Source organism: Temnothorax curvispinosus, unplaced genomic scaffold (assembly GCF_003070985.1).
Source record: "Temnothorax curvispinosus isolate PA1 unplaced genomic scaffold, ASM307098v1 QBEX01017440.1, whole genome shotgun sequence".
Classification (NCBI taxonomy): domain Eukaryota; kingdom Metazoa; phylum Arthropoda; class Insecta; order Hymenoptera; family Formicidae; genus Temnothorax; species Temnothorax curvispinosus.
In genome coordinates this window covers 20,364-38,625 of record NW_020227220.1, presented here as the reverse complement: position 1 = coordinate 38,625, position 18,262 = coordinate 20,364, and the positions used below count along the sequence as shown (strand labels likewise).

Here is an 18,262-nt window from a genome sequence, read left to right as displayed (position 1 = left end):
AGTTGTGCTAAGTTGTGCTAACATTGTGCTAAAATATTATTAAAAAATAATAATAACAAAAAAAGTTACGATAAAAAAATCATTTTTGGATATAATTTATTTTTTTATCGTAACTCTCTGTTATTATTTTTTTAAAATAATATTTTAGCACAATGTTAGCACAACTTAGCACAACTCAGCACAATCGAAAAAATTGAAAAAAATGAAAAGTGGGGGGCTGACCTAAAAATTCGTTTTTTTAAATTTTCTTTCGTATTTTTCATATTATGGTTATAATATTCGAGCACAATATAGCACAAACCTAGTACAATTCAGCACAACCGTGAAAATATGTTAATTCTAAAAGTGGGGGGCTAACTTCTAATAGGTCTACAAAAATGATCTCTTATCATTTTTTCATAAATTTAACCGTTCAAAAGATATTCAAAGTTAAAGTTTGATAAATTTTATAAAACTTGTTTTTGCTTCTTATGAATTTTGTATCATATCGACTATCAAAAATTATGAAATAATCAATACATATTTTTGTAGAAAATTTAACGATCTACAAAAAAGGTCCTATATTCTTTTTACATCTGTAATATTGCAAATACGCGTTTAAAATATACTATGTAGATTAGGGTGTGTCATTTTGGAGCAACTTTTTTCATATACATCTACTATCAAATACAGAATTTACGTGTTTAATACGTATCGAATATACATTGTCATATATTGTCATATACGTATCTGATGCGTAACGTACGGTATTAAACATGTATCTAGTACATGATTTATACGTATTGCTATACGTATCAGCTATACAACAACATTTCAAATTTTATGTATCTGCTATCTATCTGAAATATAACATGCTGTGCGGGAAGTAACACCCAAAGAGAGTAAATCCCATATTTGAATGTTCTCAATTTGCTTTCGATAATATATATTATAAGGATTAACCATTAATTAAAAATTAACCATTGGCGGTTCAAAATCACACTCAACTTTTAAGGTTTTTTTTTTTTTTTTTTTTTTTATTACAGTTAACACCAAAAGTTGAGTGTATTTTTCCATAAGGGTTGGTTTATGACTATATCTTTATTATAAAAAATTATAAAAATCACAGTACAAATCTCAATAAATTTATTTTACGCGTCATAAAATACAAAAGTCGATATAACTTACGTGTAAATAATCGCGACGACAAAAAAATATAGATTTAAAGAGATTATCAAATAACTCAACAATTAGTACTATAAACTATCGCCAGACGCGAACATTATTCGATTATGACAGAGTGTTCTAACGTACAGCTGTACCCAAGGTAGGTACAGCACTTTTCCCTACTTACAGGTATAAAACTTAAAAAATAATTCTGGAAACTTTTGAGTACCCCTTTCAATAATTACATACTTTTATTAAATCGCATACATTAAAACAAAATTCAAGTCTTATGTCATTTCTTTTTACAGGCTGCAATAACAATCTGCTTCCTCTTTGTTCTCTCGTGGACTCCGTATGGTGTTCTCGCAATGATTGGTGCTTTTGGAAATAAGGCATTGTTAACTCCCGGTATCACGATGATACCAGCATGCGCGTGCAAATTTGTGGCTTGCCTGGATCCATATGTATATGCCATAAGCCATCCAAGATACAGGTAAATAAAAGTGAAGAATTTTGTTTTTATTTCCTTTTTATCTCAATTATAGGTATTATAAAATATCTGATCTGCTGTTGCAGCTTATAATGATTATAAAGTAAAAAACGATGCTGTGCAGTGCATATTACAGATAGTCAAATTACTACATACTACAATACGATCAGCAATGTTATTGACAAAATGCTAGGAATATAACAAAAATTATTAACAAACTATGATAACAAATTTGATGACAGTAGAAGATAATTTGCAACAGTCTAGTAGATTGGTGACAAAAATTGAATAGAATTTGGGTTCAATTGAGTTTGCACACGGAGTTGGTACGAATGGCGCCTAGAATAAAGTCGAGCTTACGAGTGCTTCTCTAGATTTTCGCAAAATTAGTCCATTCCTGGGCTTTTGTGCCTCTTCTTTTGGCGGTATCGCCTTAGGTTCGGAGAGTGTTACCTCATAGACTTGGAATACTGTTCCCGAGCGGGTTATTACTTGCGTGACGAAAAACTGCGCGTCGTGCCGGCTTCCGCACGGACAGACGGCCATCTTGGCCTTTTTTATCTTGTCCATACTTTTCTCGTGGGACTGTAACTTTTCGGATTTTACTTTGGGCAGTGCGCGGCCCGTCGACAAAGCAACTCTTGCATGTGCTAAAATTGCCCGTGTGGCGGACCAAAACTATCAAGCATCTTCTGCCTAGTGCCTGGTGCAATTGAGTACATTTAAGTGCAATTAAGTGCCTCGTCATTCACGGTCAGGGATCCCCCTTCCCCTCTCTTCCTCTTTGTTCTCTATTCAGTCCTTAGATCATAGATTTCGCCGAGGAGAAAGACCCCCGCTGCAGTGCATGACTCGGTGAGCCAGCGGAAGTGGAGCGGCTCTGGTCTCCCTTATGAACAAGTTACGTGGTACGCATCCCTTGTCCTTTGCTATGGTTCAGGTAAAAGAGGATGATGAAGTACGTTCTAAAGAGCACGCCAAATCTATGTATAATAACCTTTCTATGGCTACGCGTAAAAAAGATAAGAACCTTAAAAGGGTGATAGACAATAGGGATGTTTTTTCCTCATTCTCACCCTCGACTAGTAAGGTTATTAATGCTTTCCTGAAGGATAATAATTCTTCCTCCTGTCCCCCGGTATCTTTTTCCTCTTCGATTTTGATATCGGATGAAATATTAAATAACAGATATTCGGAAAATGATCAAGATTTTTTCTGTGTTCACGTACAGAGGATCTCTGATGTTAGAAGCTTCCTGGATCCGACCATAGTGGGAAAAGCGATTTCCAAATTAATGAGGAGTGATATCTTAGAAATTGAGACTGTGGTCTTTGCCAAAGTTTCTGTATTCCTAAGATAGATATACTGCGAATAATCTTGTTGCCCACTCTCAGTTAAAGTAAAAAAATTTGATTGCATTTTTTCTCCTTTTTTGCACCTTGCTATTATGAGGAATATTCCGTTAGACTTGGAGGATGTGCCGTCGTCAGCTACCAGGTACTCGTGGAAGTCACGAGGAATACAATACACAATACGCGTTGATACATTTTGACCACAGGTTACTTCGGTTTGTTTGACAGGATTCACGATCCTTAGCAACCGGGTTTTTGAAAAAGTCTCCAATAGATGGATGAAGAACCTATATTTGAAATTCAACCACGATGTGGATATAAAGGGAACCGAGTTCGAAGGCAATCTGGCAAATTGACCTTCTGATAAACCTAAAGGTTCAATCACGCCGCGCATTTTTTAGACAAAGATTCCTAGAACTGTAAAGAAGCGCGACTCACCCTTTTCCGCTTGACCAAATATTTGCAGTTAAGCGGAAGAAGGTTGCGTCAGTCGCAACTCCAGGCGCTAGCCGCCTTGAGGAAAGCGCTCAGACGCCGTCTCCAGGCGCTAGACACTCAGCTTCCGACTCTTCGCCAACTCCTAGCGCCAGCCGCTCTGCTTCTGGTGTGTAGACGCCTACTCTCGGCGCCGGTCGCCCTCGTAGATCTTCACCAATCCTCGGCGCGAGTCGCCCAGCACCTGGGGTATCAACTCCACCAAAGAGAAAACGTCCCTTCGAAAATGGGATCTCTACTCCCAGCTCCGGAAGATCAACGCTACCGAACCTGTGGGTCCTTCCTTCCCTCATATCTCCGCTTCCACTATCATCAATCAGGAGAGCCACCGAGGGGACGCAAACAAGTCAGGTGGAGTTTAGGGAGGCGTCAGGATTCGGACAAGTAAACAAGAAATCTGTAGCGACGCAGACGAAGCAACGAGGAGGCCGAGGTTGGAGAAAAAGATTGTAAGACAAAAAACAATTTCAAAAATGTTCCTAATTAAAAATAAATGTTCGAATTTATGAAAATAAAATGATTTAAAAAGAGCAAACTAATTGAAATATATCTTAGCGATTCATTAAGCGGGACTGCGTTACGTCCTAAAGAAGACTATAAAATATTAGAAAATATCCAGAGCCCTTTCAAGGTTCTTCAAGTTCGGAGATTGAATCGTAGGATTCGTGAAACGGTGCAGGATTTTGCAACTGATAGGAGCGACTCAAACTCGAACCCGAGCTTTAAGTTTGTTCTCTCGAAAACAGTAGCAATAACATTTGCTGGTTAGCGCCTTCCGAAGAAGGTAACGATTTATCGTGTCTATCGTGAAATTTTCCCTTACGTCACGCGCGTATCGCAATGTCGAGCTTGCTTTAGATTTGGTCACGTCAAAGCCAGGGTAAGGGAGCTTTGAGATGTGTTAGATGTGGGGATAAATCGCATAGGGATAAAGTACAATGTCTTGCACTAGAACCCTTGTGTATTAATTGTAAGGGTTCTCACTCGGCTGACCATGTTGATTGCCCGGAACTCAAAACTCAAAAGGAAATCAGAATGATAGATGTATTCCGTAACATCACTCTTACGGATGCATGTGATATTGTCAGGGGCATTATTAATGTCTTGCCTCCAAACTCTTTTTCGGTTGAAGATTTTCCTTTTCTAAAGAATGTTAACCTAAATTTGTCTATACATAAACAACGCTCCTTTGCCCAAGCTTCGGCGGGTTTCACTGTGAAACTTTCACACCCTCCTTTCTCCAGCTAATATGCTATATGTCCCTTCATCTTCATCTTCCTTGACGTCATCTAGAGGCATTTGGCATACCGAAACGGGTGCCTTCAATTAAAAAAGCTAGGAAGATAGTTAGGGCGTCTTCTTCGACTCTGCTTCTCAAAAGGACTTGTCGAGGATGGCTATGGATATAGACAAAGATAGGAAAAAAGCTTTCAATACCTCTTCTCGACCTATACTTGTTAATTCTCCCTTAGCTGACAGTACTCAATTAGGAGTTAATCCCCTGAACATAAATGACTTCTCTCACGAATTTTTAAGCTTCTTGATTACTTTTACAGAGCGGGATTTTCCGATATTTAGCTCATTAGGTGTTGCCCATAAGGCTTCTCTTCTCTCTGATTCGCTTAAAAGAATCTCTTTCAATAAAGAAACGAACTCCTCTACTCCTCAATTGCCAAACTTGCTAGATGATTCACCGTGAACCAAAAATATTTCAATAGAACTTGCACATGGCCTGCTAAGCAAAAATGATTCTTTACTTGGGGTTATAGAGGACTTTGACATTCTGCTCTTTTCTGAGACTTGGTTGACTTTGAATCGCTCTATTTTGTTTAAGAATTGTAATATTTTAAAGTTCGATAGTCCCTCTTCTAAATCAGGGGGCTTGCTCATTACAATTAAAAAACACTTGCTACATTTGCTATGTAGTTGAAAGGGATATCTTCTTCTTGCAGCTCTCTTTAAAAACGCTTGCCGTTAGGATTTCTACTACGGTGGGCGAAATCCTGATTGTTTCAATATATCGACATCCGGAACAGTCTCCTCATTATTTGTAGTTTTACTTTGTCACATTTTGTCAAAGTTAAGTTTATCTGTCCATTTTTGGGTCAAAACATTTAAGTTATTTACCCGGAATTTGGACCAGATTGCGTGATTAATCCAGTCCGAAAAGATATCAAATTTTATATGTTTTAAACCGAGGATTTGATTTGTTTATTAAATTAAAATTTGAAAAATCAACTATTAAATTCAAAGGAATTAGTTTATATGGAATTAAAGTTTGAGTTTTATTGTTTTGAATTTCGGTTTCTAATTTCTTTAATTTGAATAGGAATGGAAAAGGATCTCAGTTTGATTGTATAGGTTGTTTACTCTGACATTTAATTTTTTTTTAGTTGAAATGTTTTCCCCCTTTTCTGGGCATGGATGAGGATAAAGAGAAATCTTGTTGCCACACTCTTTGGCAGCGACAAGAATATCTGGAAATTACTGTTGCCACGCTTTTTGGCAGCGACAGTTAAGGATAAAAGTTGAGAAATATAAAGATATTATTACGGTTAAATTAGTTTTGAGAATTGAAATTAAAATTACCTTTATTCAGGGAGAACACGTTTACAACTGTTGTTTAAAATCTGGTTTAATATGATTTAATTCTTTATTTACAATTGTAGTTAAAATCCTGATTTAAAGAAAGTATTAATTCCTGATTCAAGAGGAATTTTGTTAAAATTAAAGAGTACAGTCGACACTCCTTATTCGCGGATTTGCTATTCGCAGTCAGCATATTTGTGACCACATTTCTTTATCCGCGGATAGATATTTCAATATTTGCGGATGTAAATAATCATCGAAGAAGATTTATCATACTTTACAATAAACTTTAGAAAAACAATTTTAATTTAAAGTCCTATACGAAGAGTTTCCACATCATGCCTATGTCTACTTTAAACAATTTATTTGTAAACAATTAATTTACTTTATTTATGTTTTTTATTAACTTAGCACATATTATTTATTTTTCTGTCTTTTTTTTAACCTTATTTAATCTTTGATGACGTCTTTCGGATTCAGTTATTTATTGTAACGTTAAGCTTTTATTTTGTACATTGACGCACAATTTATTTTTCTCTATTTTCTCGTACTTTAGCTTCTTGGTTGCATTGAGTGAGTAAATTTGTATTCTACATCTACATTATTTGACATTAGTCATTGCATAGTTTTCATCAAGGAATCATTGGACGCATTGAAAACTTTAAATTCGTGCTGGAAGAAACTGTGGCCAGCTTGGAGTCGGGGCATGAACATCTTTCGATTGATACTACACAGACCATGCAAGACATTACAGAAATTGCCAACAGCATTGGAAAAGAAGGTTTCAAAGAATTGGAAATTAATGACATTGAAGAATTATTACAGTCATATGAAGATCTTACAGAAGCTGAATTAGAAGAAATTTTGACAGAGAAAATTCAGTTGATGGAGGTTGATGAAGATGCATCGACGTTAAGTTCAGAGAAACCAGAGTTTGATATAAAAACACCGGCTGTAAGAATCAAGCTTTCTCACGATCTTTGTGAATTCTTTATAGGCAACGATTCGTCTATGGAAAAAAGTCTTATTTTTAAAAGGAAAATAGAGGAGGCAATGGATGATTACACGAATCAATTTAAAAAACTGCAACCAAGCAGACCAAGATAACTACATTTTTCAAGCTAATTCACAACTAAAATTTATTAAAATTATATTCAATACATAAATTCATTACATACATTGCATATTATTATTTTAAATAAAAAAAATAATCTTGTCTCTTAGATTTTTTGTTTAATTTAATTTTTCTTGGAACGTATCTCATGTACTACCACACATTTAACTACTCCATATTCGCGGATTCCGTATTCGCGGCAGTTGTCGGGAACGTAACCCCCGCGAATAAGGAGTGTCGACTATATGTATAAGTCAAAACTTTGATCGTAATTAGCTGTAAAAACTATCGGCAGATTAACTTATGAGCACAGGAAAATAACTCTCTGTACAATGATTTTCGCTATTTATATCCAAGTGCTAGAACCCACTGCAAGTTTCTCACCACTTTTTGCATCCTAAAGAAGAAGGAAGGTCTTATTTCTGAATGTAATTCTATGCTCCTGCAATCCGCGGCCTAGGAACTGTCTCCTCCTGATCAGAAATCGGATAATTAATCAATATCTAATAATTGATATCTTTCTTTTACATTCCTGGCTATTTTAAGACTGACAATGAGTTAAATTTTGCTCGCATGTAACCTCTTGAATTTTTGTGCATAGAAACAATGTAGCGGTATTATTCTTATTAGGGATTTCAACGTTTATTATAGGGCCTGGGGTTTGGAAGTTTTGGATGGTGATGGGAAAGGCACTTCTTGAAATCACCCGTAAAAAATTTTTAGTCCCGTTAAATGACGGATGGCCCACTTTTATTTCGCGTCCCAATTAAAATAAATCTGTTATCGACTTGACGTTACGTCCAATCTTTTCCCACTCTGTTTATGAAGACTTTCTGAGGACAATTTCAATAGCAATCACATCCCAGCTATTATCACAGTGAATTCTACAGTCAAAGCCATTTCAATAACAGTTTTTCAATCACAAATTAAATTTTGCGGGAATGGTTTGGAAAAAGTTCTTGTCCAGTATCTTTCCTCAGCTTAAATCGATTGTTTGTGACCAGATTCTTGATGCTGTGCAGAAATATGAAAAATTTATCTTATTTGTAAAAAAGAATTTATCTACAGCTTTATCCCCAGCAGGAGTCCTACTAAAAAAAGAGAACCAAAATATAATCCCCCTCCTACTCCATAGTGGGAAAAGCAATGTGCTAAAGAAATTTCAGACAGGAAAAAGGCCTTGGATAATTATCGCTGTAACCCCTTTTTCCAGAACTACTTGGAATTAAAGAGATTTGAGGCGTTTGCCAAAAGAATTTTGAAGGAGCTCAAAAGGAAGGGCTGGTCCAGCTATTGCGAATCACTTACTCCTCGCACCTCCATTACTTATTTGTGGAACATGGTTAAAAGATTCAAGAACCGCCACTTGAATCTATTTCATTCATCTCTATCGTCCAACTATATGATTGACGAAGCATTGGTCAACGAGATTAATGCTCTGTGTCCTCCTACTGTTTGCACCCAGTAAATTTTGAGTCGGAAGTATTTTCCGAGAATAATTTATACGAAATATTTGACCAATCATTTAACGAACGTGAATTCGATCATGTCATACATGTTGCAAAAAAGCGGTCCTCCCCAGATTTGGACCAGATTATCGAATCTTAGCTGGTCTCTCATCGGAATATCGCTCTTTGCTCCTATCTATACTTAATGACATTTTTACAAATGGTCTATTTCCTAAAGACTAACATAATTCTCTAATTTTTGTGATACCTAAAAGTACTCCAGGAAAATATGGACCCATATATATCTCTCATGTCTTTGTTAGTCCTACCGATTATTACAGCGTATACTGAATACACGCAATGTATTTTGTAAATTCAAAAATCTAACCTAAGTGGTAGCTTTATATCTTTTTCACAAAATTATATTACCTAACTTAACTCAAGTAACATGTATTTCAAAAAAAAGATGTGAAATTTTTAAGATCTTTATTTTCTTCTTCACAAAATTATATTACCTAACTTAACTCAAATGACATGTATTTCAAAAAAGATGTAAAATCTTTAAATTAAATTGCGCCAATTGTAAAGAGAATATGTATATTGCTTTGAAAAATAATTGTTATGCAATTACTTTAAAGAAATAAAACCTAAGTGGTGTCTTCGTATTCCTATTCAAGGGTCTTCCTATTCTAACCCAAGTGGTAATAGCTTCTTAATTCTCTTTAACAAATTTTTAATATTACAAAGATTCATTTTAATTACAAAGAATTAAAGAAGTAACAGTACAAAATAAAAATATTTAATTAAAACAAAATAAATAAATTTTTCTTGTAAAAAAACTGCGTGCGGGAAAATCTCATTCCTGCACGGCCTCGAGTGAGGAATCTCTCGCGCGTGCGGAATCACCCATCCGTCGCACAGATGACGCGCGCGCAATAGGCCACTTTCCATGCACTTTGTAATATAAAATAGGGTGTGTAATAAAATGTGTAATAAAATAGGGTGATTGCACTCGCCTTCGGCGCGTGCGTCTACTCCGCACTCGTGTCCAATTCTCAACTTCCCGCACTTGTTACACAAATAACTATTGTGAAGAAGAAAATAAAGATCTTAAAGATTTTACATTTTTTTTTTTTTGAAATACATGTCACATGAGTTAAGTTAGATAATATAATTTTGTGAAAAAGATATAAAGCTACCACTTAAGTTAGATTTTTGAATTTACAAAATACATTGCGTGTACTTGGCACTTTTTTGTACTTTTTTTGAAAAAAGTAATTTTGTACTGATATCACCTATTTTGTAGTGTTAAGCAAGGATTTGCAAAACATTATTTTTTATTTTTTAATTATTCACAAAATTAGCAATAACAACAAATACATAAAAATTAATAATATTTAAGTAAAAATAAATTATACATTTCTCACAAAAATTGAAGGAACACCAAATTTATCTTTAAAAATAGGCAAAATTCAAGCAGCTGTAACTTTGTTAAAAATAAATAAAATTTAAATTTCAAGCTTAAAATCTCTACTTTCGAAAGGTTACTATTATTTTTTAGTTTCTGTAAGTTTAGTAACTTTTGCATATAGAAAACTACGAGCTGGACAAAATAGAATTTTTCTCTCACTTTGTAGGTCTGTTACGTGCAAAAAAAATCTGCGAAAATTTTCAACTTCCTAATGTGAAAGCTTGAAGTTTTCCTTCCAAAATCTTCTTTTAAAAATGTTTCTACGTGCAGCGTTGTTGTTCTGTACAATTGTTTTCTGGGTCAAAATGAAAAAGATAAAAATCGCTAATTTTTACATTATTTTCACCAATTTGTATCACATCTACGTTATTTAAAAAAATTTGGCAATTATACCGTTTAATAAAGCAAAGTTTTAGCTTTAAGAATCTGTTTTTTGAATTGCAATACGATGATTTCTAAGGGAGTTATGAGCAATCAAAGTTAAAAAGCTTATTTCTCGTTCAATCCGTGATAAATTAGTAACAAAAAATTGTAGAAACATTTATAAAAAAAAATTTTGCAAGAAAAACTTTTAGTTTTCACGTTAAAAAGTTGAAAATTTTCGCGGATTTTTTTTGTGAACATGACAGGCCCACAAAGTGAAAGAAAAATTTTCTATTTTGTCCAGCTCGTAGTATTTTATATATAAAACTTACCAAACTCACAGAAACTAAAAAATAATAGTAACTTTTTGAAAGTAGAAATTTCAAGCTTTAAAATCCTTTTTTTAAATTTAAATTTTGTTCATTTTTAACAAAGTTACAGCTGCTTGAATTTTGCCTATTTTTAAAGATAAATTTAGTATTCCTTTAATTTTTGTGAGAAGTATAGATTACTTAAAGAATTGGTAATTCTTCAGAGAAAAATATCTAGTTTGTGAAAGTTAGTATTTAGGTAAATATAAATTAATTTTTTTTGTAAACTGGTAATAATTAGTAAAAATAAATTTTTTATTATTAAAATAACTAATAGATAGTTTATAACAAATAAATAACTATTTATTTGAAAATTAATAATTAGTAAAAAATAATTATTAATTTTTTCAATAATAAATAAATAATCTCAAATAAATTACTTATTAATCAAATATATACAGTATTTATGAGTACATCTGGATTAATTCGAAAGCTTAGTCTCCATCTTTTGAAACATAAAATAATCTTATGCCACGACAGTGAAGTGCGGAATACAAGTTACTGAAAAAAATGTTCAAAAGACGAATCTTTAAATGAATTAGCAACCTTTAAATAATTTGTAAAGATAACACGAGATGTTAAATAAAATGCACCATATAACAATAACTTCTAAAGTAACAAGTTTAATCTACGGTGACCTAAATTTAAATGTGAAAAGAAATTAAATTATTTCAATGTATTCTCAAATCGTCCCCAATCAGAAATAGATATTAGTCACGTAAAAACAAATTTCCTAATTCGTCTGAGTTATTCGATACAAATGTTCTAGTTTAAATGTGATACTACTTTGTAAAATGTTAAGTTATTGTTTTCCCTACTCTATGATCAATGTAGCAATTTTTATAAATTTTTTTTTTTCTAAATATAAATATTCTTCACAATCGGAAAACAATTTTACAACATGAGTAAAAAACAAAGTCAAAAAGTGAAATAATCAATTTTGACGCGATTAAAGGGGATCATCAATAGCGATTGTATTAAACTCTAATCCATACTGACTAAGAATCGTGGATTATGCGTGAAAATTGTAGAGTTTCTTGACAACTCTTATGTACAGATGGATTCAAGTGTTTCTAGCTTCATCTGGTCCCATGCTACTTGTTCAGCATGTCCGTTCATTACCAGTTCTTCAGTAAGAGAAATTAGCTTAAAAAAATTTCAATTAATTTCAATTAATTTGCGCTTCTGCAAAAAGATTTGTGAAGATTGGATAATAATAACTACTTACCCTATAATTTTGTATCATAAAATAAATATTTGCATAAATATTAGTTTGAATGCGACCTTCAATCTGAGCTTGAGCAGCAACTCCTTTTGAGGAACAATTTTGTACCACATTGTAAGCTTCTGTCGACCATTTACCTGCAAAGGAGTAACATCAAAGTATAATTACATATCCAAAGATAAATAATTTTGAGTAGAGATGTATAATCTGGAATAATAGTACCTATAACGTCAATATATAGTTACCGTTCTTTGGCTGAATATTTGCGAAAAAGATTTCGATGGCTTGGAAGGGTAGGCTCAAATAATTATATATAAATAGCCTACATTACGAATTACTAAACTGCCAGTAACCACCGTGATCGAGTAATCGAACTACGCTTCTCTCTCCCGATGGACGTTCAATGCATCTTCTAATCTATTTGTCGCTCCAATATACAGCCACGTAATCATCCTCTACAAAGTAAAAATGTATTGTATAATCAGAATATCCTGATTTCATTTTATTCAACGTGTTAAGATTATATCACTTACTGTTCAATACATCTGGAACTGGCAGCAATTCATTGTTATACCAACCAATACATCATGCTGTTTTCCAAATTTTGCAAAAGGAGAAATGATGAATGAGTCGGAAGCTGAACGAAGAGCCAATTTGGTTTGACAGTGTGAGAGATATTAATGTCATTATTAACACTCTCAACCAGGGACAGGGGCCATTGAATCGGGACATTATACACAACTTCTTCGATTATCTCGACTATTGTCGCGATATATATATTCACGCCAAACTGCATATATAACATCGTGTTATTTTTACATTTAGGAAAATTATTTCATATTAACTCAATAGGCGTTAAATTGCATACATAAGTGAATCTCGCGTTTTATGTAAAATAAGAAACCGGTAATCTAACCTATACTACGTTTACACGAGCGTTACTTAATTCTGTAGTAACTTACGAACGATACGATAATTCCTCCGCATAAACGGGAGATTTTATAGTAACTACAATGATATCGTTCGTCTAAGTTATTACAGAAGTAATACTCACGTAAACGTAAACTACTATAATTCCTGTCACATGCACTTACAATTAGTTGCGTTAAAAGAGTCACGGTGCGGTCTCGCTTCGCGTCGTATAATAATAGGATAATTACACGTAAATAAATAAAACAATTACCTTGAATCAGAAAAAATAGTAATCGTTGCGTCGCGTAAAGAGTCATCACGGTCGGTATCGCTCCGCGCGTACTTGACGCAAGACCGGCGAGACACTACCGTGTTAGGTTAGGTTAACTGACTGTCTGTGACAGCGCGCTGATCCAAACGCACTGTCTGCACTACACTGCACTGCACTGCACTGCGATACTAACGCCGCCAGCCGCCAGTGTCGAAAAAGTGAAAGTGACATTTCTGATTATATATATGTCATATAAGACGTCGGCGTTAGGAGAAGTATCTTAATATAAAATTTTCGCATTTTGACTTTGCGTCGCAATATCTCCGCTCGTAGGGCACGTAGCGGAATATTATAAGAGAACCCCCCCCCTAATTTGACCCTAAGCTATCGATCAAGCCTACTTAGAACTTGATCCGTTCACTCGTTATCGAGATCTCAACATCTCGAGTACTGTAGCAACCTGTCGCGTCGCGTAAAAGAGTCACGGTCGGTCTCGCTCCGCATATACTTGACACTACCGTGTCTCTTGATAAAGAACGAACAAGGGTGAAATACTTGTGAAACAACTCTTTATTCGGACCTTAGTACATAAGTCGCGAGAAAGGAAGCAAAAGCTATGGCATACGTTATTAGAATTAAAGAAAGGAAACTTGAAAGAACAGTGCTGCCAAAACTAGAAGGTCACTAGAGTGAATTGAATGCCATATCGCCATATCGCGCCAATGTACATAACTAAAAAAAAGAAACTTTTAATTTATGTTGATTACATATAACTCTAACATCTTGTGCGTTAAAGCTACTCGAAAAGCTCATTTAATTATGCCTCAATTAGTGGGTTGAAAAACATCACAAACTGCCCAACACCCAATTTGGTTTTTGTAAGTTTAAATCTTGTCAGGACAATCTGTCTATACTCACTACTGAAGTTCATACTAGGGTAAATATTTACAAAAACACCTCACTCGCCAATGACCTTGACCTTGACATATGTTGTCAAGGTCACCCTTCTGAGTGATCTTCAGAAGGTTTTAGTCGGCGGTCGTTTTTTATTAAAAAGTTATTAAAGTTTGAAAAATATAGCAGTTATTTTGAGTATTGAAAGGTATAAACGACTAATATATGTGGAAATAGTACATGTATGAGCAAAGAAAAGTTATTTAAAGCAGTGAATCGTAAATATATTGAAATCTTTTTGCTTTAATAATACAATATACATTGCAATTATTCAATTAAAGGTTTAAAGCAGATAATAGCTTATATTTTTGGATAGTTCCTCTGTGGAAGGCCCCACTATCGTTAAACTAGACACATAGTGTATCTTCAAAGTACGTGCCTGGGCTTTCTTGTTGTGCTCTGCTGCACATAGTGGTGTGGACTTTTCACGCAAAGCGAGGGCCACCCCACACCATCATGTGCAGCAGAGCACAACAAGAAAGCCCACGCATGTATGGCGGAACTTACTGCCTCCACGCATATACTTTTCACGAGAAACGAGGTGCCACATGGGTTTACGACTTTTCACGCGTGAAAAGTCCACGCTGAAGACACCCCCGCCGCCCCTTCGGTGTGTGTGTGTGTGTGTGTGTGTGTGTGTGCGCGCGTGCGTGTACTATTGTTGAATAATTTTTACAAAGCAAAAACTTTAATGCTTCGTAACTTTTGAACGGATCGTGACCGCCATTTTTTTCAAGGTCAAAGTGACTCAGGGTCGTGACCTTTACAACATATATATGTCAAGGTCATTGGCGAGTGGGGTGTTTGTAAATAATTACCTATACTAGTTATATCTTTGGTCATATGCCACTGCATGTTTGTTTTTAGACTTGTCTAATGCATTTGACAATGTTCTTCCAAACCGCCTCGTACATAAACTCAAAAAGATGGGTCTTCCACTAAAAGTTGTAAATTTGTGTATAATCTTACACACTTTCGCAGACATAAGATGGTTCACAACGGAAAATGTATAGGTACGTTCTATACGTACAAGGTGTTCTTCAGGGGTCGATTTTAAGCCCGACATTGTTTAGTATTTATATTGCCGACCTCTTAAAAAACTTAAGCACGGACTGTCAGATTGTGCAGTTTGCGGATGATATTGCCATCTTTATTTCAGCTTCTAGGATAGAAGATGCTTTAATTAAGCTCGAAAAGGCAGCGAACAGAATCTGCAGATTTTTGCATAATCTGAGTCTGACGGTTTCCCTTTCTAAATTTTCTTTTGTCATATTTTTTTACTCCTAGTAAATTTACAATCTTTGGAGACATTAAGTAAATTGTTTTAAAGAAAAAAATAAACGTGCAGATACATTCCCAGAGGAATGTATCCTTAATATTGTCGAGAACAAATCTGACGGTTGTTGTTTGATCAATCCGGCTCGTTACTAAGGACGCTTCGCGACTCTCTCTTATACCGGGCGTCTCGCTCGAGCTCAGCGCGGATGCAACAATATTAACAATTGCGTCTTTTATCTACTGGGTTTGAAAGAAATATTAACTAGTGTTGGATCTGTTAATTGAGTCCAATGGTTTATACTTCCTCAGTTTTTTTTGTCCAGTTTTTTGTTCAAAAGCCTATTTGCTAGCTGATTTGGATGAGAGTCCAGTTGGTCGACATACTCTGTGGCGTATCTTGTTATTACCTCCTTTACAGTTTCGATATTTAAATCCCAACGAATAATTTCAGTTGTGACAAATCAGGGGGCATTCACTAGTGTTTTTAGTAATTTAGATTGAAACCTTCCCAGAATTTTGATATTTGAGTTTGAAGCTGATCCACATAATTGGATACCATATTTCCAAATTGGCTTCAGAATAGCTTTGTATAGTAAAGTTTTGTTGTAGAGCGAAAGTTTGGAGTCTCGAGCAAACAGCCAGTTCAGTTTTCTTTTATTCCATATGTGCGTTTTCCAGGTCGATCTGCGATCCAAGTGAATTCTTAAGTATTTTGCCGAAAGAGCTTGTGGTATTTCCTTTTTATTTATTTTAACTGGTGGGCATGTTTCTTTGTTTAGAGTAAAAGTGACTTGAACTGATTTTAGTTCATTAAGTTTAATACGCCAGATTTTGAACCATTCTACTATTCTGTCAATAGATTCTTGTAGATTTCTTGATGCTACTTTTGGATCTTTGTGAGAGGCAAGGACAGTTGTATCGTCAGCGTACATTCCTGTAGTTGTGAGTTGTTGGAAAATCTGCTGTAAAAAGAAGATACAACAGGGGACCAAAGATGCTGCCTTGTGGGACACCCGCGTTTATAAGCTGCAAGTCCGAGAGTTCCTTTTAGTATTTTATGGTGAACTGTCTTTCCGACAGATATGATTTTAGAAGTTGGTAGAAGTTAGGAGAAAGTCATTTTTTAATTTTATATAAAAGTCCCAGATGCCAAACCTTATCAAATACTTGAGCTATATTCAAGAACATTGCAGCACAATACGATTTGTCTTCTAAGGTTTTTCTGATTTTCCTTGCAATTCGGTGTACTTGCTCTATTGTTCCATGTTGCTCCCAGAATTCAAATTGATGATCTGGGATGATTTTTTGGGACTCTACGATTGTTTTGATTTTTTTGTAAATAAGTTTTTCTAGAAATTTTGATAAAACAGGCAGCAAACTTATAGGCTTATACGATGTAATCTCTACGGGGTTCTTTCCTGGCTTTGGAATTAAAATTATTTGTGCCAGTTTTCATTGAACTGAGAAATGTCCCAGTCTCAAAATGGCATTGTATATAATAGTTATGAGTCTGATTGCTTTTAGAGGCAGCTCTTTTAATAATTTGCCGGTTATTAAATCATAACCCGGTGCTTTGTTTGGTTTTAACTCATTAAGTATTATATTTTGTACTTCGTTTATTTTTATTCTTCTAATGGGCGCTTCTACTTGGAGTGGCATCTCAAGATATTTCAAGATCTCTAACTTTTTCTTTTGCTGTTGGAGAGTTTTATAAAGTTGGTTCGAAAACCTTTTTAAAATGTTCAGCAAATAACTTTTCCATATTAGTTCTTGCCCAATTACCGTTTTTTTTTTGTATAGGTAGAAGATGGAATTGCTTCTTGAGGTCTTTTGATGATTTTTCTAGTCAATTTTCATAGCAAATAATCTGAGGATTTAGTAGGTGCAAGAAATTCTTCTATAGCTTTGTTTTGTACACTTTTTATTAGTTCTTTTGGTAAATCTGAAGGAGAGCTTCCTCCTCACCGATTTCGCTGAATTTAGGCTTAATCGACGCGTTTTTGCACAAAACGAACGAATCTGGCAGAAAAAAGCCCCGCTCTGCTCCGCGAAACGAGATATTAACTGTTAAAATTGACGACTATCAGGTTATGAGAGCTGTCATACCGACGCGATGTAGATGTAGCGACTACGGACATGCTCCGCGACCACATGCGCGCATGTCCCGTGGTCACGTGATGTACTTGAGCGCTCAACCTCAATGACATATTATATATTGTTCTGTGCAATTCCAAAATATTTATAATGCCATATTCACAGTAGAGCAATTATATAGTCTTCCGTGGCTACTGGTTCAGGATGTTGTTGGCGATGCAAAAACATGGCCCAAATTCATCCAAAAAATGTTTTGGGATAAAAATCTAAAAGATCACAATAGAATGATCCTTGTCAATTTTTCATATCTAAATGCAGTATCCGAAAATTTGTTGCACGATATAGTAACTTTTACGTTGAAAAATGCGTATACAGCGGAAAGGAAGCACAATATTAAGGATAGATTTAGCTATTTAAATCACGAGGTAATTGTTTTAATTTCAATTGATATATATATCAAATAAGTATTAATTATGTTTTTTATAATTTGTAGCAATTCGGACATATTCGACGCAGCCGTGTATACAGTTATCACGTTTATTTTAAGGAAATGTTAGATCTCAACTTTAATCCAATTAATAAATAATAAAATTTAATATATTGTTTTCAAGTTTGTGGTTTTGATTACAACAGAGAATATTTTGGAACACAAATTATTTCTGTTACAGATATTAAGCGTTGAAGTTAAC

The 18,262-nt window shown here is 34.7% G+C and overlaps 1 protein-coding gene across 1 annotated transcript in view; it reads left to right on the top strand.

Moving 5' to 3' along the window:
• LOC112467499 (opsin, ultraviolet-sensitive-like) overlaps nucleotides 1–18,262 on the top strand; it is a 65,226-nt gene that overhangs the window by 28,633 nt on the left and 18,331 nt on the right. The window contains exon 3 of the mRNA XM_025036148.1: nucleotides 1,455–1,639. Coding sequence (XP_024891916.1) covers nucleotides 1,455–1,639 — 185 coding nt within the window. The remainder of the gene's footprint in view (nucleotides 1–1,454; nucleotides 1,640–18,262) is intronic.